The 25,791-nt window shown below is 38.2% G+C and overlaps 1 protein-coding gene across 1 annotated transcript in view; it reads left to right on the forward strand.

Moving 5' to 3' along the window:
• The first annotated feature begins 18,121 nt into the window (after positions 1-18,121).
• The window catches only part of tafa5b (TAFA chemokine like family member 5b), a 65,349-nt gene continuing 57,679 nt past the window's right edge, over positions 18,122-25,791 (forward strand). The window contains exon 1 of the mRNA XM_067379308.1: positions 18,122-18,230. Coding sequence (XP_067235409.1) covers positions 18,122-18,230 — 109 coding nt within the window. The remainder of the gene's footprint in view (positions 18,231-25,791) is intronic.

Here is a 25,791-nt window from a genome sequence, read left to right on the forward strand (position 1 = left end):
CATCGGAACCGATCGAGGTCGTGGACAAGATTTTTTTTCAGATTCTCGGGAGGGGAAAATTGGGCATAAATCGGCCTAAAACTCCTGTAGTGTGAGCCAGGCATTAACCATCCTAGAACGTTCCCGGAACTCACATTCTTCCAAATATCTTCCTTTGTGTTCAGCAGAACAAAGAAATTCAAGTAAATTTAATTTTTTTGGGTGAAGTATCCCTTTAAAGGGTTAATTCACCCAAAAATGAAAATTCTGTCATTTATTACTTATCCTCATGTCGTTTCACACCCGTAAGACCTTCATTAATCTTCAGAACACAAATTAAGATATTTTAGCCAGCAATGACATTTCCTCTCTCAAGATCCATTAATGTACTAAAAACATATTTAAATCAGTTCATGTGAGTACATTGGTTCAATATTAATATTATAAAGCGACGAGAATATTTTTGGAGCGCCAAAAAAACTAAATAACGACTTATTTAGTGATGGGCGATTTCAAAAAACTGCTTCAGGAAGATTTGGAGCACAAATGAATCAGTGTGTCGAATCAGCGGTTCGGAGCGCCAAAGTCACGTGATTTCAGCAATTGGCGGTTTGACACGAGATCTGAATCATGATTCGACACACTGATTCATTTATGCTCCGATGCTTCCTGAAGCAGTGTTTTGAAATCGGCCATCACTATATAAGTCGTTATTTAGTTTTTTTGGCGCACCAAAAATATTTTCGTCGCTTTATAATATTAATATTGAACCACTGTGCTCACATGAACTGATTTAAATATGTTTTTAGTACATTAATGGATCTTGAGAGAGGAAATTACATTGCTCCCTATGGAGGCCTCATGGAGTCATCGGATTTCAACTTAATTTGTGTTCCGAAGATTAACGAAGGTGTTATGGGTGGAACAGCATGAGGGTGAGTAATAAATTACATTATTTTCATTTTTGGGTGAACTAACCCTTTAATCCCCAAGCATCTTCACTTACTTTAACTTATAGGCCTATAAGTTTAAATAAGGAGTCCTAAACGTATTATATTAGCCTATTTTAGGCCATGTAAGCTTTTTTCCCCTCTAAGATGAACTGCTGAACCGCATACTGAATTTAAAAATGAAATTAAAGATTTGACAATGACAACATGATTTAGCCAATACTTTAAAATTACTTTTTAGGAGAAAAAATCCTCTAGAGGGCAGTATTGCACTGCTCGTGAGTTTTAGTTGCATTCAGCACATTACAATTAGTCAACACGTTGAGATGGTGAATAACCTTTTTTTTTTTTTTTTTCTGGTTTACCATTGAAATATCGATATTCCTTCAAAGGAAAAACTACAGTTAGCACATTTAAGAAGCATGCATAGATACTTTTTTTCTTTTACAACAAACTGTAATTAGCTGCTTAACCTTCATAAATTATTGTCAGACTCAGAAGGTCAAATAATAATATATAAATAATATATGAGCTGTGTAACTTTATATTCATTTTACAGGACCCTGTTCCCAAAATCGGTGACAAAAAACCCTGATTTGTGTAATTTTGCAATAAACTTAAGAAGTAAATAGATAAAATCAATAGCCTACAATTTAAAATAAACTATCAAATGAAGATCATATCTAGCTCTATGCACTAACATATTATATAACTAATTGCGAGCAAACAAATGCAAAAAAATGTATAAAAATAAATCACCTTTTGGTCAGGTAAAGGACAATAAATGTCTTGAGCCAGAGCAGGAAAATAAAGACGCAATAAGTTGTTCTCTGCGACTGGTGGTCCTCTCATTAGTTTTGGCAAGGCCCTCCTGACAGTGGCCGAGGCACAGGGGTCCTGTTGACCTTGACGACAGGAGTCCCGTGTTAAACACTAATGAGAGAGAGACGTTCCCAAGCTTGTCTACAGCTCTGACCCGATCAAACAAAGGGGAAGTGGTCTAAAAATAAACTGAACATTAATGAGTGATCTGCAGGTAGTGAAGGTGGTGCTCTTTGTTTGTTCTTCAGTGAAGGTGTGGATTTATGTGCTCATGGGAATTCAGTGTAAGTTTCCAGCTGAAGATTTGTCCATTTTTGACCTGCTGTTTGGATCACTTACATCCAGAAATCGCTCTCCGAGGCTGATCCTCAACCTTTTCCCTTTCAAATTGAAATTCTTGACATGATCCCTTTGAGTAGGTAAGAATCTAGGAGATGTGCCAGCACATGGCGGAAAAAAAGGCAGCTATGAGAACAAGACAATACGCTGCTCATGTTCCAAGCCCTCCGCAGGCAGGAAGAAAAAGTGGCAAATTCAAACAACAATTAATTTGCACAATATAATCCACTTCTATTCCCTGCCAGCAGGATTTATGCCAACTCTGCACATGAGAGCCATGAGGCTCTCTCTGGGCAGGAACAATTTCATCAGCCCTCCATGATTGATGAAGAGAGCAATGAATCTCTGGAGCAACAAGGCAGAAACAGCCTTTCTCTCTCTCTCTCTCTCTCTCTCAGTCCCTGTCACCTCTGTTTCCCTGGCGATTTCCTGCTTTCCGTGATTCTTCTGCTCTCGTCACTCTCCGTCATTTCATATTCTTGTCTGGGCCGATGTGTGTCTCATCATGTTTATGGATAACAGATCTAGTTAGTGAAATAATTGTAGTCAATCATTCTAAATGTACTTAGTCACAATGTAATAGGGGGCATCATTCATTGAAAAGGATTACAAAAGTAATTTGTTCTTCATTAAAAAAGTTTTACAGATAAATGAATCATAGATTTAAAAAAAAGAGAGATGAGATCATTACTCCAGTTCTGTCAGTAGACTAAGAAAGTGTTTGTTTGTTTACATGAAACAGGTCACCATTTTGATATCACATAAGCCTTCACGTGTTTTATCTCTGTATCCCCTTGTTTTTGGAAACTTTCACTGGTGGAATAAATTAACTATTTCAGCGAATAAAGCGTTTCTACAATAATTTCATTGGAAATATAAAAACTTTTGGTTTTGAGTGATGCTCCCACAACTCCACTTGGTGTCAGTATAAGTCTAAGATGACTACTGGCACAATGTAAACGAAAAACAAAGGTACTTTCAACATTATACCGTTGTTCCCAGGCGAAATCCAGTTATTAGCCTACAATAGGAATCCATTCGATCGGGAATTTCGCGTGAGGATGAAAGATTTACGCGCACAGATTTTGCAACGGCCTCATTTTGGTCACGTGGACTTGACGCGTAGACACTATTGACGATAAAAAATAGTATTTTTTTCCCTTGAGAAATTTCTCAATGATTAGCGAAATTTCGTGAGCAAAAAGGGTCTGTCTGCTGCCAATAATGTATTAAAGTATTAGCACAGCTCACAGATAATTCACATTCAAACCAACCAGCTTTCTGTTTGTCAACGCGGGACCATCTTTTTTGCGAAATCTGTGGGGAAAACTTACGCCCTCGCGCAAAATTCACAATTTAATAATTGCTACTGGATTACTGACTGGATTTCACCTGTGATAATTTGTGAGGTGTGTGAACAGTGATAATTTGATTAAAAAAAGGTAAATGTAAAAGATTAGTTCACATTCAGATGAAAATTATCCCAAGATTTACTCACCCACACGGCTAATAAGTCCTTCTGAAGTGAAGCAATGCGTTTGTGTGAAAAATATCCATATTTAACAAGTTATGAAGTCAAATATCTAGCTTACGCCACACCGCCTTCCGTATTCAACTTACAAAGAAAGCGCAATGCCTCTCGCAGTTCAACAAGCTTACGCTACGTCCTACACCTTTCCTATTCAACTTACGGAAAAAAGCTTAACATAGATATTTTACGTCATAACTTGTTAAATTATTATTTTTTTTTTTACACAAACGCATCGATTCGCTTCAGAAGGCCTTTATTGAACCCCACCAGAGCCGTGTGGAGTACGTTTATGATGGATGGAGTCACTTTCTTGAGCTTCAAACTCGTTGGTCCCGTTCACTGCCATTATAAAGCTTGGATGCGTCAGGATATTTATTAATATAACTCCGATTGTGTTCATCAGAAAGAAGAAAGTCATATACAACTATGATGGCTTGAGGGAGAGTAAAGCTTATGGTAATTTCATTTGAAAGTGAACTAATCTTTAAGACAGGTGAGTGTTTGCGAAATCTGTTTGAAATGGTGCAAAAATGCACTTCACCTTTAAAGTCTGGACTTTTTAGCATAAACATCAGTATCAGCTAGAATAGAAAGTGACACGAGGGACAGATAATCGTGTTATTTTGTTGTTGAGACCACAATAGAATACTGTACGGGTGGGACTCATGTTGACGTTATCCACCTCCAAATTTAGCTCCATTATTAAAATGACTATAATCCATCAAAGCGAATCAGTCCTGCGCAAGGATTTACTGTAAGGGAGGGACAGTTCACAATGAGGACTTTGATCTTACATGCCATTAAAACCACAACTTAAGGAACCTGCTTTATTTTCTAAAAGCTTTAGAAAATAAAAGTGAATCTTTCAGCAGTTCAGTGTGGCTAGCTGAGGTTGCTGGCCTCAGATGCCATGACTGATTTATGAGGTACCTACTGCCTCAGTGACCGCCCACTCCTGCACTTCCTCCATCCCAAACAAATCAACTTCTCTTTATTCCGCAGTCTACATCTGATGCCTACAAATTTTATTGCTATATTTTTGCTATATATAAGCGGAGAGGGAGCCTCACTTGTAACAATATTAGCCTATTATATATATATATATATATATATATATATATATAGTTTAATTTTTAGTAATTGAGTTGTGTACTTTTGTCATTTTTTAAAAATATTGCTATTTAAGATATTTTATAGAAATGAATAAAAATATTCAATTTATTTTGATTTCAGTTTTAGTTAGCTTTAGTTTTTATTTATTAATAATTCATCTTAAACTTATTTTAGTTGTTTTAGTTAATGATAATAACCCTGTCTGATACAAATCTCACAGCACTGGTAATACAAAAAAGCCATCATACTAACAAATTTTATGATGTTATTCCTTTAGAATGATATTCATGTTCCGATATAAATCTTAGTGCTCTGGTCACGCTTTTTGGTCAACTGTTGTCTTATATTTTTCTTTTAGAGCTCACCCGACTTAACAGCTTTTTAAGGCGCAAAGGTTACTTCGGACCTTTCAGTAGAAAATAATGTTCCTGGCAATACAAAGACCAAGGTTGATCACTGCCGCTGTGCCCTCCAATTGTATGAACACACATCTAGTGCCCTGCTGACACTCTAGGAGAAAAAGGACTGATAAGAGTGAAGAGATAAAGAAGAATGGCAGCTAGGAGGGTCCTCTGGGCAGGCAACCAATTACAGATGACAGCATAAGATTGTGTGTGGTCTCTTTCACCATCAAAAGACAAAACTCCCTTGACAACTGGCCACAAAAGCACCAAGGACACCCTGCTCAAGACACGGAGGAAGGAGGAAGAGCATTTTCTGGATTGTGAAAAGTTCTCCTGAGTCATTTGTCCATGGCAGAGGGTCTCTTCAGGCTTCCTGTCCCTAACTCAGTCCACTCAACACCAAGAGAGTCTGCATAAATTCTAAGAGTTCCTATTAAAGGTTCAATAGGTGATTCTCTACAGAAACATTTTTTGTTATACTGGTTGAAAGTCTTCTCATACCCTGATGGCAATCATTATGTTAAACGGTCTAAATGAATTGTTATAAATATAAATTGTCTGTGGAAGGCGTAGGACCATAAAATGTTCATCTAATTATTATATTCAGTCTGAATGAAATTATACGATGTCCTACCCGCCTGTCAACGTATGTTTTTACATACCCTCGTGCACCCTGTTCGCGCAGACATCATACGTCATCAGCGCATTCATGCTATGCAGAGTTTACAAACAGACCTCAGTCACGGAGCACCACAAACAAACAGCAGCCATGTTTTACAGTTCCTACAGTTTACAGTACAAAATAACAAGCTTATGCTGCGTTCATGCCTTAACGACTGTAATTAAGAGATGGCAACCTGTGATGTTCTAACCAGAGCTGTTCAGTCAGACTTGGAATTATGCATATCCATGTCAACAGTATCAACACCGAAATTAATCTGCAGCAGTCATGTACAAGCTCTCTAATGGCGCTTTTCCACTGCGTGGTATGACTCTGCTCGGCATGGCACAGGGTTTTAATTCACTGTGGCCCAACATGAGAAGTACTGGTTGGATGTGTTCTTCATTGATTTGGGGTAGTTGAGATACAGTGTGCATGCAAGTCCAAAGAAAATGCACACAGCTTTTGGCAAGTCTTTAATACCTTCCATCACAACTTCTCCCTCAATGATGATCTTAATTAAAGCTGGATTGAGAAGAAGGGAAAATGGGAGCAGAGCACCTTCATGCACACCAAGGGGGATCCCAAAGTCAAGGTGGCGAAATGAGTGATCATCATCGGAGCCCTAACAAAAGAGAACATTCATCAAATTGCTCATTAGTCTTGTAATGAGACAGACACATGGGAGAATGTGTGAAGTTGTTGCACAATATGACTGCTGGAGTACATTAAAGGGTTAGTTCATCCAAAAATTAACATTGTCATTTACTTATTAACCCTCATGTCACTTGTGTTAATGTTTCTGTCTCTTCATTCGAAGTCACATAAAGCCATCTTTCTGTAACGTTGGGAGTCGTGACGACAAGAGGTAGGTCCAAACGCAGGCTTTATTAGAATGAGTGTAGTCGTATAGGCAAGGGTCATACAACAGCAAACAGAAACATAAGGGCAAGGCAGAAGAGTAATCCAAGTCACAGGCAATGGTCAAGGCAGGCAGCAAACAATCATCAAACAAGGGAGAAACAGTCCAGGGTCAAAAAAAGGTCAAGGCTATGAACAAGAATTAACACGGAAAACATATGACTAAACAATACTCAGCCCTGTGTGTGTGTCTGGGTGCAGCTTATAAAGGGAACTGATGGGAAAAAGGTGCGAGTGTGTGATTGGTTCCTAGATGGGGAATTTTGGGAAATGTAGTCCAGAGTGATGTATGACTGTGTGTGCAATGAAATGGTGAACCGGCGACCTCTGGTGGGGAGTAGCAGGAACCAGTAGGCGCCAGATACGTAACACTTATGTCCTCAAAAGACTTGTATATTCATATGGATTTATTTTATGTTGCCTTTATGACATTTTTAAACCTGTAAGTTGAGATTAACAAGACTTTTAATGGAGGGACGTAAACACGGAAGCGCTACATTGTGTTTACAACATGAACACCACAGGAGACTGACAGGGTAGAGAATTTATAAAAAGTAATAAAAGTATTCTCGTCTCTTAGTAAAATTAATGTTGAACCACTGTAGTCACATGGACTATTTTAATGATGTCTTTACTACCTTTTTGGACCACAAAAAGGTGCAATGACATTGCTGCCAATGTGTTCTTAGAAACCCTCAGATTTCATCAAAAATACCTTAATTTGTGTTCTGAAGAGGAACAAAGGTCTCATGATGATGAGTAATTAATGACAGAAATTTCATTTTTGGGTGAACTAAACTTTTAAGCTCTATGTACACATTTTATCAAACACAAGGACTATCAATTAATAATAGGATTATGTTGTCATGGTCCTTTGAGAAAATAAGTTGCTTACAAAGCATGCTTTGAAGAAGTTTGTGGGGTTGTCACTAAGGACAGTCGTGAGCCCTCTGAGCACCAGTGACATAATATCAGTTGGCTCTTGAGTCTTTTGGGTAAAAAAAAAAAAAGTTACATAGATAGAATAACAAGAAATGATCTACAAGAAAGTTCAACCAACAAAGCACAATTTTGATTGTATTAGACAACCAATATAGCATCACTTATTGTGACATGTTTTCATTACTGTAAAAAAACAATGCAACAATGCAAGTGTATAATGGATATGGACTAACCCTGGTTTGTTGTGAAAGCGGTGTCAACAGCTGTCCAACATTCCCTCTATTAGATCGAATGATCTAAATTAGTTTAAGACTGTGTCGATCAATGCTTTCATAGAATTCCTAGTTGAGGTTCTTTCCCACAATCCTGTTAAACTCCATGACCACCTGCAAAATAGAAAAAAATACAGAGCAGTACATTTAAAAACTAAATTATACTGTAAATTTATAAATTATAAAGTCATATATATCTGGGAAAGCATAAGGGTGTGTAAATGACTAAACAATGACATCAAATAATAATAGAAAGATAAGTAATAACACTTCTGAACATATCTCCTGTAAAAAGAGCAGGACAGCGTTCCACCATCTGGCTTATGGACCTTAAGAAGCAAATTTTTGAACTGTTACCATGATACACCAAAGAGACATCCGCTAGCGATAGCCACAAGCATGTACATACATTCACACATTATGATATGAAACAACGAAATGCAAACGTTACAGCAAAACTCTGAACTTACAGAAACACACTGGCTAACGTTATAAACTGTGACTTGACAGAAACATCAAATGTCAACGTTAAATGTTAACGTTAGCTAACATGATCTGTGAACAGACAGAAGAAAAAAACAAAAAACTAATGTTGACCGGCACACACTACATTTTTAGCATTCATCTAACATCGGCCCGGTTTGGGGGTAATCACTTTTGTCAGAAAGATAAGATTTATACACTAAAGGCCTGTTCACACCGGGACGAATATCGCACGCAATTTTCGCCGACGTTTAACGCCTCGTGACTAAACAACGGGCGCCAATGAGAGTGTGCACACCGACGCGAAAAACGCGAGACGTAAAAGCGTCATTTTTTAAAAAATGCCTCGGGTTCGTTTTTTTGGTTTGACGCGCCGCGTTAAAAACTGGCCGACCAATGAGATTGGTGCTTTTGTTCACGTGCCTGGAGCTGCTGAAGTTACAGTAAAACACGACTTGGTGGCGCTCAAGCACAAAACGGTCTTGCCGAGCACACAAGAAGACGAAGAGAAAGTAAGTAGACGCAAGTATAGCCCTGCGTTCCAATGTCCATACTATCCATCCTAAATAGTATGTGAGATTAAAATAAGTGTGTCCCAAAGCATAGTATGTTGAAAAGAGTATGCCAAAAGTCCCCGGATGGTCTACTATTTCCGGTAGATTTTCGAAGTGTGGATCCGTGCACACTATAAAGGCTAATATTGCCCACAACCCATTGCGCATTGGACGAGGATTCAGTTCAGAACTACAAACACGAGTAAAAAGTGTTAAAAAACTACAAAACATGGCGGATACGCGCGATCGCGAAAATAATCATTTTAACCTGATAGAAAATATATATTTAATGTTACCCGTGTTATTTTTCATCTGCAAATACCAATGTGGACTTTTATAAAGATCCGAATGGCCATTAACTTTTAAATGCATCATTATGCATAAATATGAGGACAGTTCTCCACATGAAAGACCCGCGACTGCAGATCAACGTGCTGCATTTCTCTCCGATACGGTAGGAAATTAACTAAATGAAATGTGGAGGATGTAAGATGATTGACAGGCCAGTTTACGGTGACAGGATGCGACAGAGAGAATTGACGCGATTGTATGACGTGTTAGTATGTCCCAAAGCTTGTCTACTCTTTTGCTACACACTCAAAAGTAAGTACTTTTTGTTCACAGAAAGAGTACATACTTTTAGGGCGTAGTATAAGTAGGCGAATTGGAACGCAGCATAGGTCTCTGCGGAACAAAAGAGGGGCGTCTCCCAATTTTGGGGTGTTTTCTAACTCAGAGAGGTGTTTATAACGATCCAACCAAAAAAGTACGGAAGCCGGGATATGCGTTTTTTTAAAGTACGAAAGGCCATTCATTATTATTTTATTAATTTATTGTTTTCTTATGATTACAACTACTTTTTTAATGTTTAGATCCCGAGAAACAATTATATCGAGATAATGAAAAATAAATAAAATATTGCTGCATGCTTTACTTCCGTAACAGGGAAACTATACGTTTTTCCCGAGTGCCTGCATAGATATATTTTACTATAATGCATTCATTTATTTTGAAGAGTATGAACTATTTTTACAGTACCTGTAGCTTATAGCTCGAGAGGGCGAAATATATGATTTATGCAAGTTATATTAGCCTACTCCGTTTTTTTTACTGCTAGTTATTTATTTATTTTATTATTATTATTTTGCATAAACTAGCCTACGAATTATAATGACACGGGATGTAATTTTGTCACAATGGCTATATATTTTACATAGACAAATAGTCATTTGTCTGAACTTATCCAATCGGCGTCATTTGGTTGGACATGGGGTGTAAAACTACTATATTGATAGTAAATAGTGTTTTTGAACCAGTAAATATACTGTATATTATAGTATTTACAACACTTTGTTAATTATTGCTACAGCATAGGCTGTAGTACTTTAGTTTGTACTACAGTTAACTGCGTGTATTGTAGTATAATATAGTTTAAAGAAAACATAACAGTATTGGGTAACGTAATTTGTTTATATTACTATAGTTGTTATTACCACAGCAATAGCCTAGAATTACCACAACAAATTAATTCAAGTATGGTTCAAAAACACTATAGTACTTTCTATAAATTACTACGGTATTTTTTCACCTCACCTTTTATTAAGGCTAGATCCTTCTTGTGCTACAAGTCTTGTTTAATAATTGATGCTCTTCAATATGAATAACGCAGAAGAGCAGGCACGCGATCAACAGCCTATTTTATTTAATCTCTCGCATGCCAAATTTCACGTGCATAATGTAAACCTTCGTCATAAAAGCTATATAATATTATATATATTATATAATATTAAAATGACATAACCACCACTGCACTATCAACAGACAAGCAGAGAGAATACGTAGGCTAGACAGTGCTTGTGATATAATTAACTTTAATTTGAAGTGTTTGTTTTTTATAGGCTATCAACCACAGAAACACATGACTGCCTCATATTGTATAAGTATAAGCTTTATATGCATTAATAAGACTACTGACTTACTGACCTTTTGTAAACTTAAAAAAAAAAAAAAAAGTGTTAACCTGAAATGACTCTGAAGACTTTAAACTTTATAATCATTTTTATTGACCACAGACACTGTAGCCACAACCTAACTGCAAAACTAAATCAAGTGACTAACATATACATCAAATAGAATAGCGAATGTTAGCTAATAATAGTTATCGCTAGAAGTGAGTGGAAGATTGCTTGGAGCTTTTTACAACGAGCTAGCAAGCATATTCACACAAAAGAAACGTTAAACAACTTAAACAATACACTTGCATTTATATACAATACATATCTCTTATTGTTTTTCCGGAAATATCCCACTCGATTTGAGCAAATCAGGTAAAGAGGTTGAAAAACACCTATTCCCGTGTGATAACACCCCAAAGTTGGGAACCGCCCCTTTTGTTCCGCAGAGACCTCCTTCTCAGTAGACGAGGAAGACCCCTACAAACTATCCCTGCGTCTCAAACAGCTCCCTAGCTTCCTAGGTCGTGTATCAGTATACCATTTAAATGAATGTGGCCGAATATCAGTGCCCTGACTAGTGAACTAGGGAGCTGATTGAGACGCACGCTATGGGTGCTCTTCTAGTTCTTGGCCATACCAATAGATGTGTATTATTTGTGTATTTTTGCTGTTTTTTTTTTCTTTTACATTCAAGAAATATAGTTGAGAATGTCTATTTCATAAATGTTTATTTGCACTACCGTTCTGACTACCATCTCTCATATATATGCCATTTAATATCTGCATTTTTATCTTCTTTAACTTTATTAATATCATAAATATGTTTATTTGCACTACCATTAAGCACAAGCGCCACATACTGTCAGGGAGTGAATTTGCACGTTCACTCTGCGCATAGCCAGTGAAAATCGCTTGGGTGTGAACACAAAAAATGTCTCGAAAAACGCTGGCGATAAACGCGTGCGATATTTGTCCCAGTGTGTACAGGCCTTTAGGCTACCATTTAAAGTTTCTTTCAAAAATCCATGTTTAGCGTGCAGCATTAGCCAGGACGAGCACACTCTTCAAACAGCGCGCTCTGCTCACTGTCATGGTGCGTTCACACCGGACGCGAATGAAGCGGTAAGCGCGAGTGATTTACATGTTAAGTCAATGCAAAGACGCGAATTGACATCCTGCGGCGCGATTCGCGCGAATGAAGCGGCGCGAATGACGCGATTCGCGCGAATGACGCGGCGCGAATTGAGCGATTCGCGCGAATGACGCGATTCGCGCGAATCGCGCAAGTTGAAAAATCTGAACTTTGGCGAATTTCCGCGCCGCGTTAACCAATCGGGAGCTTGCTCTAGTAGTGACGTGACGTAGCGAGCTGAGGCAGAAATTCGAAACAACAATGGAGGACAAAATCATCGTCGCTGTACATCTTCATACATTTATAGAAACAGAAATAAAAAGGACCGTGTTTGAAAGAAAGTGAGTGAGGAGGTCGGACAATCTGATAAGTTGTAAAAAACGGTCTTTACTCAATTTGAGCTATATATATACATATATATAAATACATATTAAGACTACAAGCCAACTAAAGACGACCAATTGAGCTTATTCGCTGTAATTTACAATTATTTCCCCACTGACAAGTTGTGTTTATTCAGAGGAAGTGTGCAGAAGCAGTGGGAGAGTCTGGGACACATAAAGGAGCGGGAGAGCCCCTCTCATGACGCGAATTCGCGTCTGTTGTGAAGGGATTTTCACGCGCGAATGAAGCGAATGTCACGTGCGAATGAAGCGAGTAAACTCAAAATGTTCAAGCGTCCAACTACGCGCGAATAGCGCGATTTATTCGCGCAAGTCGCGTCTGGTGTGAACACAGCATCAGTCACCTGTTTCAATAGGCCCCTCCCTCCCTTACAAAAGTGTTACATTCGGAGTTATCACAGCTTAACAGTGCACTCAATATTTTGTCTGATTAGTGCAAACAACTTATTTGATTTAGTAATGACGTTTAAAAAAAAAACAAAAAAGAATAAGTAATGACCACTTCATTAAAACAAAATCCGGGTTTAGAGTGTAGTTTAACACTTTGCCGAGAACAGCTGTGTGTGTGCGTTCATGTGTTTTGGAGGAGGCATGGCTTTGGATTTGCAGGGAGGGTGGGTTCGTATGCTTTCAATGCTAGCAGGCTAACATTAGCATTTCCTAGATCACCTACTCCACCTTTAACATCCGTATGGGCAGAAAAATAGAAAAGACATAGTTATCAAAATATTATAGCCTACTTTAGTTTAATAAAATGGTTACTAGTCCAATGAATGCTTTGCCTTTGGCTATTGGTCTAGAATATTTTGAAACATTTTGAAACCCTGCTCCAACGTCCAGTTCTGACGCTCATGTACCCATTGTAGCCACTTTCGACCATAACCATCATTAACATTTTGAAAACCGGAGAGATACCCTGAAGCCTTTCCGTTTCAGAGATACTCTGACCCAGTCGCCTTGCCATAACAATTTGGCCCTTGTCAAAGTCGCTCAGATCTTTATTCCTGCCCATTTATCCTGCATCCAACATATTGATTATGAGAAATGATTGTTTGCTTACCATCTAATCTACCCAGACCTTAATATGTGGCCTTGTTGATGATCAACGATATTCACTTCACCTGTGACTGGTCATGTTTTGGCTCATCCGTGTATATATATAGCAAAATGTATAGTGAAAACAGGTTTTCAAACATGCTCACTGTCTTCCATTGTTTGGACAAACATATTTTGTGCTAGTCAGGATGCTCAAATAAACAGCACAGTTTTGAGAGCACCACAAGGATAGTGTTTACACTTTTAAGTAAAATCAACCTACAAATGGCTTATTTACGATTGTCTATCGAGAAAATTTTAACATCGGAACAGTTGAGAGTGTTTTAGTGCTACGTTCAAGGATTTAATTTACTGTGGAAATAAATAGGCCAAGTTTTCATTTTCATGAATTTTGCAATTCAAATGGATGGCACTTAAAAAGCAAGAATGCCCAGACTTTAAAACCTCGGGAACCAGATCATGTATGCCATCTTCCATTCGACACGCTACTTCAATATAAATGGCTTTTAACAACACACTTTATGAAATAATAATGAACAGGGGATACAAGATTGGTATTATCACTCCCCGTTATTTAATTCCAAACAGTCTCAGGATAATAAACAATTTAGTTTAATTCAAAACAAGTAATGAGAAAGGAACGCAAGCGCAATTAAGCTACACAGCAATAATAACAACATAACTTTCAATAATAACTGGTTGCATAATCATATTAGATTCATTTCTACAGGCTGTATGAAGACATGCTTCCTGTCAGTCACTCGTGCTTAATCCATCTCATAAGCAGAGTGACAAGGACCTTGACTGCTCCCTCAGGTCCTATCAGATCGGTGTTGTGCATCCTCAATCCTTCTTGTGACACACGTTGCTTTGAAGGTTCCTACCTCTTAAGTGGCTGAGTAATGTTCTTCTCTCATGACATCTCCTTGCCCCGTCCACTAAACGCAGTATATTGTCTCCTCACTGAAACAGCATGATGCTTGCACGCATAGACAAACAATTTTGATACGTGTCCTGAATGAAAACAAGCAGAGTAGTCACTAGTGAAACTTTAATGAGCTGTAAAACAAGAAAATACATGCCTGTAAGAAAGAAGCGCTCACTCACTATGTTACAGGTACCAACTGTGAAAAGAGAAATAGAAATTCATGGTATTATAATATAGTCAGCTTGTTTCTGAACAATGAGAAGATGAAAGTTGGTGCTAAAGGTCAATCTCAACGCAATCTCATTGCAATTCATGCAGAAGCTTTCATTGGCCAAGGACCGCCCAGAGACCTTTGACTGACATGTAAAGCAACCAATCAGAGTTTGTTTTGTTCAGACAGTCATGTTTAGGAGTCAATGTCCCTACAATAACAGACACTATTTTAAAGAGTCTCTGCTGTGAACTTCACATACTTTTGAAAATCCAGCGTTTAGTTGATAATAATAAAGTTTACAGTCACATTTGTAAACACCACAACTTTCTTTTTCCATGAGGGGGTTTGGCTTCACAATGGCTTTTTTTCCAGGAGCACCGTTAAAGAACGTGACACACACGTTTCCCAGAAATCTTGTTCAACCAATCAGATGACGACTTTGAAACTCCTGAAGTGCTTCCAATATTTTGTGACGTATGCTTCAGACATTCAGCCAGCGTCCTGTGAGCATGACGTCTCAGGCTGAGACTAGAGAAATTTGCTGGGCAATAAAGGCATTGTCCATTGTCAATAGCGTAGTGATGCACTGTTCACACAGAAGTCACTTTCAAACCATTCAGCTTTCTGTTGGTTAGCATGGCAAATTCATATGAACACAAGCAAAATCTGTGCGGGGAACTTTTTTGCCCTCATCTGCAACTCCCGATCTGCAGATTCCAATTGAAATTACTGGGTTTCGCTCCAGGGATATGTAAATGTGACCACACTTTAAAGGGGACCTATTATACCCCTTTTTAATATAAGTCTCAGGTGTCCCCAGAATGAATCTGTGAAGTTTCACCTCAAAATTCCCCACAGATTATGTATTATACCATGCTGTATATGCCCATCTTTGAGTGGAAGGAAAAACATGCTGTTTTGTACATGTATCTTTAAATGCAAATGAGCTGCTGATCCCCACCCCATTTTCCAGAAGAGGGCGGAGCCTCGTATACTCTGCCAAAGAAACATCTGTTTGGTTTTGATTATCATCTCTATGACTTTCTTCTTTCTGATGAACACAATCGTAGAAATATTAATAAAAATCCTGACGCATCCAAGCTTTATAATGACAGTAAGCATTACCAAAGGGTATGAGGTGAAGAAAGTGTCTCCATCCACATCAGCAATGTGAAGTTACATTGCTAGAATCGGCAAGCAGCTTATTCTGAGACACTGCGTATGATTTATTGGGATTAAAAAAGAGGAGTGGGTGGATTTTTACCATTATAAGGTGGTTGTGTACAGGCACACAATTATGTTCAAACACTATGTAAAAGTGAATTTTGCATAATAGGTCCCCTTTAATTCATATGAATTCATATGAGCTCTTTCTTACATTTTTGCATCTGTTTACATTTATGTTGGGGTTAGGGGTGGACCTAATACTTTTTTCAAAAAAAATTTACATTTTCATATGATTCACATTGTTCAAATTAATATGAAATCGCCACCTCATGAAAAAGTTACACTTTGAGGGTCTTGAAGAGCTAGGATGTTGTGATCGAAAGGCATGAAAAATTATACAGTTTGAAATATTTCTTCTCCTTTCCTTCAGCAGACCGCTTTGAAGTAGTTGTGATTTCCCTTGGGAATAGCCAGGGGGCCAGGGGTGGACACAGAGGGGTTTAGAAAGAGGTGGGTCGAGGGATGTCTACTATTGTACACAATCATCTGAGCAGCCCAGCAACCCAAGCTCTAGGACTATGAATTATAGACATACGCCAGACATCAGCGTCTACTCTTTGCCCCAGGAACCCATCCACACTTGATCTATTGATCCTTCAAAGGGGTGAAACTTAGCATGTCATAAATAAAACCATCAAACACCGTCATCTCTCACGTGGATGACGTAGGAAAACAAGGCTTTCCCATGAGTAAACCAGTGCTGAGGGCTGACTTAATTAGATTGTAAATTCTCCACCCTTCAATAGTAGTTGAATCCCATGTTTATGACTAGTCAGGTCCATCTAAACGGTTTAGATATTGTTTACAAACAGCACTTTTCCTAAGTGCTAAATCAAAGAGGTTTTCATTTCCTCTGGTCTCTGCTTGGATATTATGTCGGTGTCCACAGCTTGAGGTGATGTTGAATTCAGAGGCTTATCGCAGAGAAAAATGCCACGTAATGTTGTGAATACTAACACGCACACAGCGAGATAAATGCATAGTGGGTCAATGACAAATGCAGATGTCTGAAATGATACACAGGAGAAATCTTTTGCAAGTGCCAGGTTTAAGAAATGGAGTTTTTATCTTCATGTTGGTTTCATTGCTGAAGTGTTTATGATATTTTCAACAGAATTCTTGATTTAGTGGCTCTAAAATGTAAGGTGGCATCAAGTAAAAACCGAAAAACTTTCCTTGCATCTCTTTGATCATTATTAAAAAGATATTATCTTTAAACACACACACACACACACACACACACACACACACACACACACACACACACACACACACACACACACATGTTTGTTTTTGTGAATTGTGGGGACTTTCCATAGACTTCAATGCATTTTACACTGAACAAACTGTACATTCTATCCCCCTACCCTGCCCCTACCCCTAAACCTAACCCTCACAGGAAACTGTGCAAACTTTTACTTTTTCACAAAAACTCATTCTATATGATTTATAAACCCATTTACATTGTGGGGACCGCTGGCTGGTCCCCACGATGTAGGTGAACTCAGGTTTATATTACATCATGGGGACATTTGGTCCCCACAATGTAATATAAACAAAAGCACACACACACACACACACACTTCCAAGAAGACATAAAGAAGTGTATTTAAGTCATTTTAGTATTAATTGCATTTTTTAATGAAAATTTCACGTTTTTATGTAAGATTTTATCTATTATAACATGACCAGACAAATAAAATACCGTCGCTGACCCATGTATAGCTGGAGTATTATAAACATTTCAGTCAGGAAGGCATCATTTGACTGCGCTTTATGGGGCTAAATAAGCACAAAAACCGATTCGCTCTCTTCTCTGAATCAAAAACACCTTCACTTCAGTTATCAAGCACTTTTCTGTAGTCGCCAGATGAAATGGCAGCAGCGCTTCTCTCCGACTCAGCCTATTTCTTTTTCAAGTTTATACGTTGTCTATTTTTTTTACCCCCCAACTTCTCTTTCTTTTACGTTATCTGTCGCTTAGTAGCTCTGTGAGACATGATTTAGCCTATTTTTCTTTATCGTTTTACCTTGAGCAGTCTCTAACGCATCGCTGATCACGTAGGATCTTCTTCATTTGCAGTCTCATTTCAGTGCTTCTCACGGATACGTTCGCGCCGTTTTTCCCTAGTTTCTTTATGGCAACTTTGAGACGAAAGCCGACGCGTGAATAGCTGCTGGCCATATGAGCCTGATTGGAGGCTAATTTGACTGGAGAATTGAGACTGACTTTGATGGCTTCGCCCTTTAGGAAGAGGACTAGACAGAGGGATGCGTGGCTGACGATGTCCTCAACTTTCTGGGTTGTGGTGCTGTTGAGCGGTCTGCTGATCCTGTACTGCGGTAAGTAGCTAAACTGCTCTTCTGCCTTATGAATCTTTAATTTATTCCCATAACTCTATAATGTAATTGCAAGTTTAACAGCAATAATTATTTGGTTAAGTTATAAGCTCGATATGAAAACAGGATAAATCAAAACGAGGAGTTATGTTAGAGCATTTAACCCCAAGTGCTGTTAGATCGTTTTTAGACATTAATTTCCCAATTTTTACCAATGATAGATAGATAGATAGATAGATAGATAGATAGATAGATAGATAGATAGATAGATAGATAGATAGATAATTTTTAGACACTAATTCCCTCACTTTTACCAACGATAGATAGATAGACAGTTTTTTAGACATTAGGCTAATTCACTCACTTTCACCAACAAGATAGATAAAAAGATAGATAAAAGAGGATCATTTTAGACATTAATTCCCTCACTTCAACAGATAGATAGATAGATAGATAGATAGATAGATAGATACTTTTAGACACCAATTCCCTCACTTTTACCAACAAGACAGACAGATAGATAGATAGATAGATAGATAGATAGATAGATAGATAGATAGATAGATAGATAGATAGATAGATAGATAGATAGTTTTTAGACATTAGGCTAATTCACTCACTTTCACCAACAAGATAGATAAATAGATAGATCATTTTAGACATTAATTCCCTCACTTCAACAGATAGATAGATAGATAGATAGATAGATAGATAGATAGATAGATAGATAGATAATTTTTAGACACTAATTTCTTCACTTTTACCAACTATAGATAGATAGATAGATGGTTTACATTAATTAAGACATTAATTCCCTCACTTTCACCAATGGATAGATAAATAGATAGATAATTTTTAGACATTAATTCCCTCACCTTTACCAACAATAAATTGATAGCTAGATAGCTAGACAGATAGATATATCATTTTTAGACACTAATTCCCTCGCTTTTACCAATGATAGATAGATAATTTTTAGACACTAATTCCCTCACCTTTACCAACGAACGAATGATTGATAGATAGATACATAGACAGATAGATCGTTTTTAGACATTAGGTTAATTCACTCACTTTCACCAACAAGATAACTGATAGATCATTTTTAGACACTAATTCCCTCACTTTTACCAATGATAGATAGATAGATAGATAGATAGATAGATAGATAGATAGATAGATAGATAGATAGATAGATGGTTTACATTAATTAAGACATTAATTCCCTCACTTTCACCAATGGATAGACAGATAAATAGATAGATAATTTTTTAGACATTAATTCCCTCACCTCTATCAACAATAGATATATAGCTAGATAGATAGATAGATAGATAGATAGATAGATAGATCATTTTTAGACACTAATTCCATGACTTTTACCAATGAAGGAAGGAACAATAAATAGATAGATAGATGATAGAGATTTTTTACCAACCAACTTTTTTATTTCTACAGTCTATGCTAGAAAGATAGATAGAGAGAGAAAGAGAAAGAGAGAGTGTGTGTGTGTGTGTGTGAGAGAGATGCCCATATAGTCACTACATTTAACTTAATCAAGTTCATTCCCTATATGACTAGATTACCGGTCTGGTGTTTGGGGACTCAGGAGTCAAGCCCCACTGTACTATGGCTGTCCCACTGCCTGAGTCTTCATTAGCGTTGTGTTGTCCTATTGATTCCATCTATAGCACTGCATTTAGTTAGAGGACACAGCAAAAAAACAGACACTTCCTCCCCAGTGGCCTTTCAGCAAATGGGCAAAACCCCTTAATCAGTTTTATTAGGGGATGTAGCATTTCTGGAGCAGACACCCAGAGTCCATTGTAGCTTTAGAAGGGCTGTATTCTTGTCTGAGTCACCATTGCATATTGACTTGAGCACATTAAAATCTTTAGTTCTTCCTAAGACAAGCCAGTAAAAGGAAATCTTTATTGATTGCTCTGCGGAGACAGCATTCACACACCCTTTTACCCCCTCAACAGATTTTGGGACTTCTAATGTGGGGGTCTAAGACAGACAAATCATTTCATTAAAAGCAACAAGAATCTTTATCCATGTATTTGAGCTATTTTTCATCTTTTAAAGCTAGAAAGCACAAGCACCACACTAGAGTCCATAACTCACAATAAGCTTGGAGACAGGCCATCTGTTCAGTGCATACAAATAATAAGCATAAAAAACCAACCTAAAATCTGTTTTCTAACCAGCAACTGTAATGCTTAAAACAGTTGAATCAACCATTTCTCTGCATGACACTGACTTCAAATTATTCATACTGAAAATTTGTAATATATTGAGTGGTGTGCTGAGTCAGAATACAAGACAATGGGATTTTAAGAAGTCGTTATTCCAGAGCTGACACACCGTACTCTTTTAATCCATCTATACTGTTCTCTGGCTTTTGAAAATCAAGTTATGCAATGGCTTTGATGACCAGTGGAGTGCGAGTGGTTCTTGACCTACAGGCTCATTATGCAGAGCACCTATATACCGCTCATGATGAAGTACTTGCATGAAAGCAACCATTTATTGTTTGTATTTCTATAAATTTAGCATGCTGTCCAGGGATGTGCTTTATTATGCATGTGATGAGGTAGTACGAAGGCCGCTAGAATTCTTTTAAACTTCCTTTCAAACAACCAAGCTTAAAAAATTGAATTTCTATGAACATTCCCTTCTAAAGTGCTTATGAGACATTGGATTCCTCTGACGACACTCACTTTTCAAGAGCTCTCATGAGGGGGGATCTTGGAGTTGTTGCTTTAACGTTTTAAGAGCAGAGATGGGATTCATTAAAATGGCTATTCAAATGCAAAGGGTGGAAAAGACTCTCAAAATAGTTGAGCAGTTAGAGAATCATAATGTTAACTTTGGATTTCTCTTACTTGAGCTTCAGCACCCAAATGAAAACTGAGGCAGATCATCCAGGAACTCCTCACACAAAAGCACTGTTGGGGAGCTGCTTTGAAACTAGCTTGCTAAGCTAAAAGAGAACTAGCTAGATACATTATAAGCTACTAACAAAAAATATCTAACTACATTGAAGCTACTTTAATATCTTTTTAAAGGTACAATATGTAAAATTTTTCAGTAAAATATCCAAAAACCACTAGGCTAGTGTTATATATTTTGTCCAGCTGATTACTAACAATATCTCTAATGTTTTCAACTACTTGTAAATCATGAGAAAATTCCCATTCTAAACAGTGACACGGGGCAGTGCAGTCGCCTGTCAATGACGTCAGTTACCTTTGTTACCGCCTTTACTGACGTAGAAACCACATGACAACAGTGTCGTGGACAAATGCGGAAGTAGAGTCTAGCGTCCAGCAAACCACTAGCTTGCTTCAAGCAGTTCTTTATTTACTTCTTGCACGTTTTATGGTGGATTGTGTTACTTATTTATGGAACATAATTACTGTTTACCATCTGCCGCTGGTTCTGTCGACAAGGACAGCTCCCGTAAACTCATGACCGGAAAAGCGGAAGCGGCGCCGGCGACTGTGTCATAATAAAAGTCCCGCTGCTCGTGAGGCGTGTGTTGATCAATCGCTCCAGCTCCTCGTTCAGCTCCCGCAACACTCGGTCCTGCGCTACTTCATACTACAGTAACGTTAATAATCGCATCCATGAACATGAGTTCTTCCAGACTCCAATCCCTATTCTTTTGCACCGTCCGTTGAGATGGAGACCACATGTCCCAAGTTTCCGCTCTGAATAGGCTTCTAGCGACCTCTAGCGGAAAAAAATATCACAAATTGTACCTTTAATTATAAACAATCTATTTATTCCAATTAAGGTGATACCAACTTCAAATTTGGGAAAATACTTTTATAAAAAATACAACTAGAATACTTCCTTATAATTATAAATATACAACAGTCTGTACTTGAATTTGATTGGCTGAGTGACATTTCAACAGTTTTTATATATAGTCCAGACTATCAATCTATGCATTAGTCACTGGGATATTCAGTGATTCTTATGAGTGATCAGAATCATCTAATCATTTGTTCATGCGATTCATTCAAAAACAGTTTCTTTTAGGAACGGAAGCAAATGGTGTGTTCATAACATGTCAGAAACATTGTATTTATGAGTCAGAGGCACATGAATGGCACCACAAAATCATTCATTCAGAAACAGATTAATTCAGGAACGAAACAATCCATTTTCCTTGAGTGAGTCATTGAATCATTTTACTCATGATTCATTCAGAAACACTGAACAAAAGGTGAACGGCTTTAGGGATGAGTCACTGAATCATTCAATCAACTGATTTGATTAGTTAAAGGGATGGTTTACCCGAAAATGAAAATGATCTAATGATTTATTCACCCTCAAGCCATCCTAGGTGTATATGACTATCTTCTTTCCAACCTGGTCTCATAGTAGAGACGTACCCGCGGGCACGTTTTCGCGAGACACAAAATTTCCTACTGATGCGTACGTCTTGCTGCAGTTTCTGACAGAAACGAACGCTAGAGGCAGGTAAAGCGTCAATAGGCGCTTTTGCTTGTTTTCACACATGGTTTTGATGACGGCCGGGGTCGGATTATGGATGAATAAAGACTTGTTTTCGCGTGTCCTAGCACAATGTGATGTCACGACTTCAAAACCCTTCTTACCGGAGCGCCCGATTTGTAAACGAACGTACTTTGGACTTTCCGGATCTTCGCGTTTTGCTTTTTTGGACCGCAACCAAGCTTGCTCGGTAGCTCAGCCGATACGGAGTTGGACTTACGACGAGGAGTCGATTCCCCTCCTGCCTGGGTACGAATCCCGTGAAAGGCGCCTGACTGGGGCAAAAAACAAACAAAAAAAGATCTAAACGAGCTGAAAAACGGTACAATCGCGGACGATTCTTACGCCACGTTTGCTTTTGTTAACGCTATCTGGTAGGTTGAGGCGTAGCGTTGGTGGGAAGTTATTTTAAAACGCAACGGAGTGCAAATGTCAAATCGAGAACAGCGTCGATTCGTGTAACAAGCAACATCATAAAAACATACTGCATTCACCTTATTATCTGCTCCGGCAAAAAAAAAGAAAAAAAAAGAACACGCTTTTAGCGCCACTCAGCGATATGTACTCATTGGTACGTATTTCGCAGGTACGTTTTTGTCATGCTTTCAGTCAAACACAGTCGGAGATATTTTAAAAAATATCCTGGCTCTAATGGTAGTGAATGGGGGGCCTGATTTTGAAGCCCCTAAAAATGCCTCCATCCATCATAAAAATAATCCATACAGCTCCAGCGGGTTAAAAGAGGCCTTCTGAAGCGAAGTGATGGGTTTTTGTTAGAAAAATATTGCTATTTAAAACATTATTAAGTATAATAACTAGCTTCCGGCAGACGACCATACGCATTGATTCGTGGCGCAATACGACTTGCATAGTATGTGTACGGTCATCTGAAAAAATCCATCACTTTGCTTCAGAAGGCCTTTATTAACCCCCTGGAGCCGTATAAATGATTTTTTATGATGGATGAATGCATTTTTGAGGCTTCAAAACACGCCCCCCGTTCACTAGCATTATAAAGCTTGGAAGAGCCAGGATATTTTTTCATTTTTGGGTGAACTATCCCTTTCTCTGTTTCATTCAGAATTAAATAAATGACTCAGATGATTCAGTTTTAAAATCATTCACTCAACTGAGTCTCACGGAATGCGTGAACTGATATAATATATATCTCAGCTGCAATGTAAGCGACTTTGGATTAAAGCATCTTCATTTACATGAACCATCTGAATGAACCAAATCACTAGAAAGAAAATGATTAGGGTTGAATGAACAGTTTAGACAACTTAATTACTAAATCAGCTTTAATAGTTGTACAGCATACACAAAGTAACATTAAAAACAGCAATGTAGAGTTTTGACACACAACCCCTCTACTCACTACAAAAAGTTGCTTGTTACTGCAAAAGCTTAGATGTTTTCAAAACAATGGTACAAATGCCACTACTGTACAAGATGCCAACACTGTACAAGAGGAAAAATGGCATAGTCATAGAAAGGAACAGTGTGTACTTAAATGAAGCATAAATGAACACATACACATACATTTATACACAAAGAGCAAAGCTAGTCACTTTGAAGATGAGAGAGCACAAAAGTACGCCTTGAGAAAAATTTCAAACTTACAGGACTTGACAAAGAAGTTTTTTAGTTTGCAAAATACTGAATGCCTAAGGCACTGCTCCACTGTGGGGGCAGGGTGAGCTTTTTTTTCCTCTGAAGGAAGCACCTTCTGAAAAAAAAAAAATATAATAAAACTGGGAAACAAAGAAAAGAAGTGAAAAGAGACAATCAAACTAAAGTAGATAGGAGAATTTTTTTGGTCCAACGATTCGTAGCTGAGGAAATAAACAGCTTTGGAAAAATAAACAAGTTTGATAGCAGCGCCGGGAAAGAAATATGAAGTCTGGTGCGCGACAACTAAACGAGCTGCTATTTTAATAAAGCCGGCGGATAATGAAGCCGCTCAATTAATGTGGTTTATGGTGTAGTTCTTTTTACCCGCGTTCCTCCGAAGCTTCCGTTCCAATAATGCGCTGACTTTGAGGTACCTTCTACACTTCGACACAAGCCTGCGATAGATCAATCAGTCCGTTTGTTTGCAAAACCTATTGAGGGTGAGAAAAAGAGCGTGCGCGCGAGAGAGAAAGTGTGTGTTTACAAGAGCTCATTCAACGGACACAGGGGAAGAGAAACCCTGAAGATATTTATTCAACTGGAACAGTGTAATTCCAGCTGATACATTCATACATTTTGAAACATGGCTTTGTTAAGCTTCATTGGCTGTCTCTGGGAAACCAAATCTCTCTACTGCTCAATTCCTGAAACCTTGGTTTCTTGCTTCTGCTCTTTTTCTCGGGAGCAATAAATGTTAGATTGTATTGGCACTATATAGTCCCGGCCGAATCCTATTAATATGTGTTATATTAGGTTTTCGTGGCAATATCGAAAAGAATCTCTCTCATTCTCGACGTTCACCCTCCAAAACTTTCAGTGGGCGAGGTTCATTATCCGCAAATGTAATACTTTCAGAACCAAAGCATTGTTACATTTTCGGACAGAAGGTCAACGGCGTTTCGCGCCACGTGTAGACCGCAGCATGTCTGTTAGTGACTCTCCTCCCTGCCGTCTGGCAGGCCACTCTATCCTCAGATTTGTGCTCTCCCAGCTTAACTAAATCAAGTTCAATTTGAAAGCAGGAGACGTGCCAGAAGTGCCATTGTGTAAGTCTTGAATAATGTAAAGCAGCTGATGCCTTTGCTTTTTGCGGAATCTCTTTGTGGCTCAAATAATTTAAGAAAAGCTTTCAAGAATCGCTCTTGCGGCAGCGTTGGAATGCTTTCGCCGGTCTCTGAAAACAAATTGTCGTATGCAAAGAGCTTGGCTGCTACCAAGGTCATTTTGTTCATTTATTCATATTTTTTTAGCCGCATCCTTTCCAAGTATTTGTCGGTATTGACTGTAGACGCTACCAGCTTGTTTATAATCATCCTTAACCTCAGGTCAAATGCTGAAACAGTATCATTGCTTGGCGACGTTA

Source organism: Chanodichthys erythropterus, chromosome 24, assembly GCF_024489055.1.
Source record: "Chanodichthys erythropterus isolate Z2021 chromosome 24, ASM2448905v1, whole genome shotgun sequence".
In the NCBI taxonomy this organism is placed as follows: Eukaryota; Metazoa; Chordata; class Actinopteri; order Cypriniformes; family Xenocyprididae; genus Chanodichthys; species Chanodichthys erythropterus.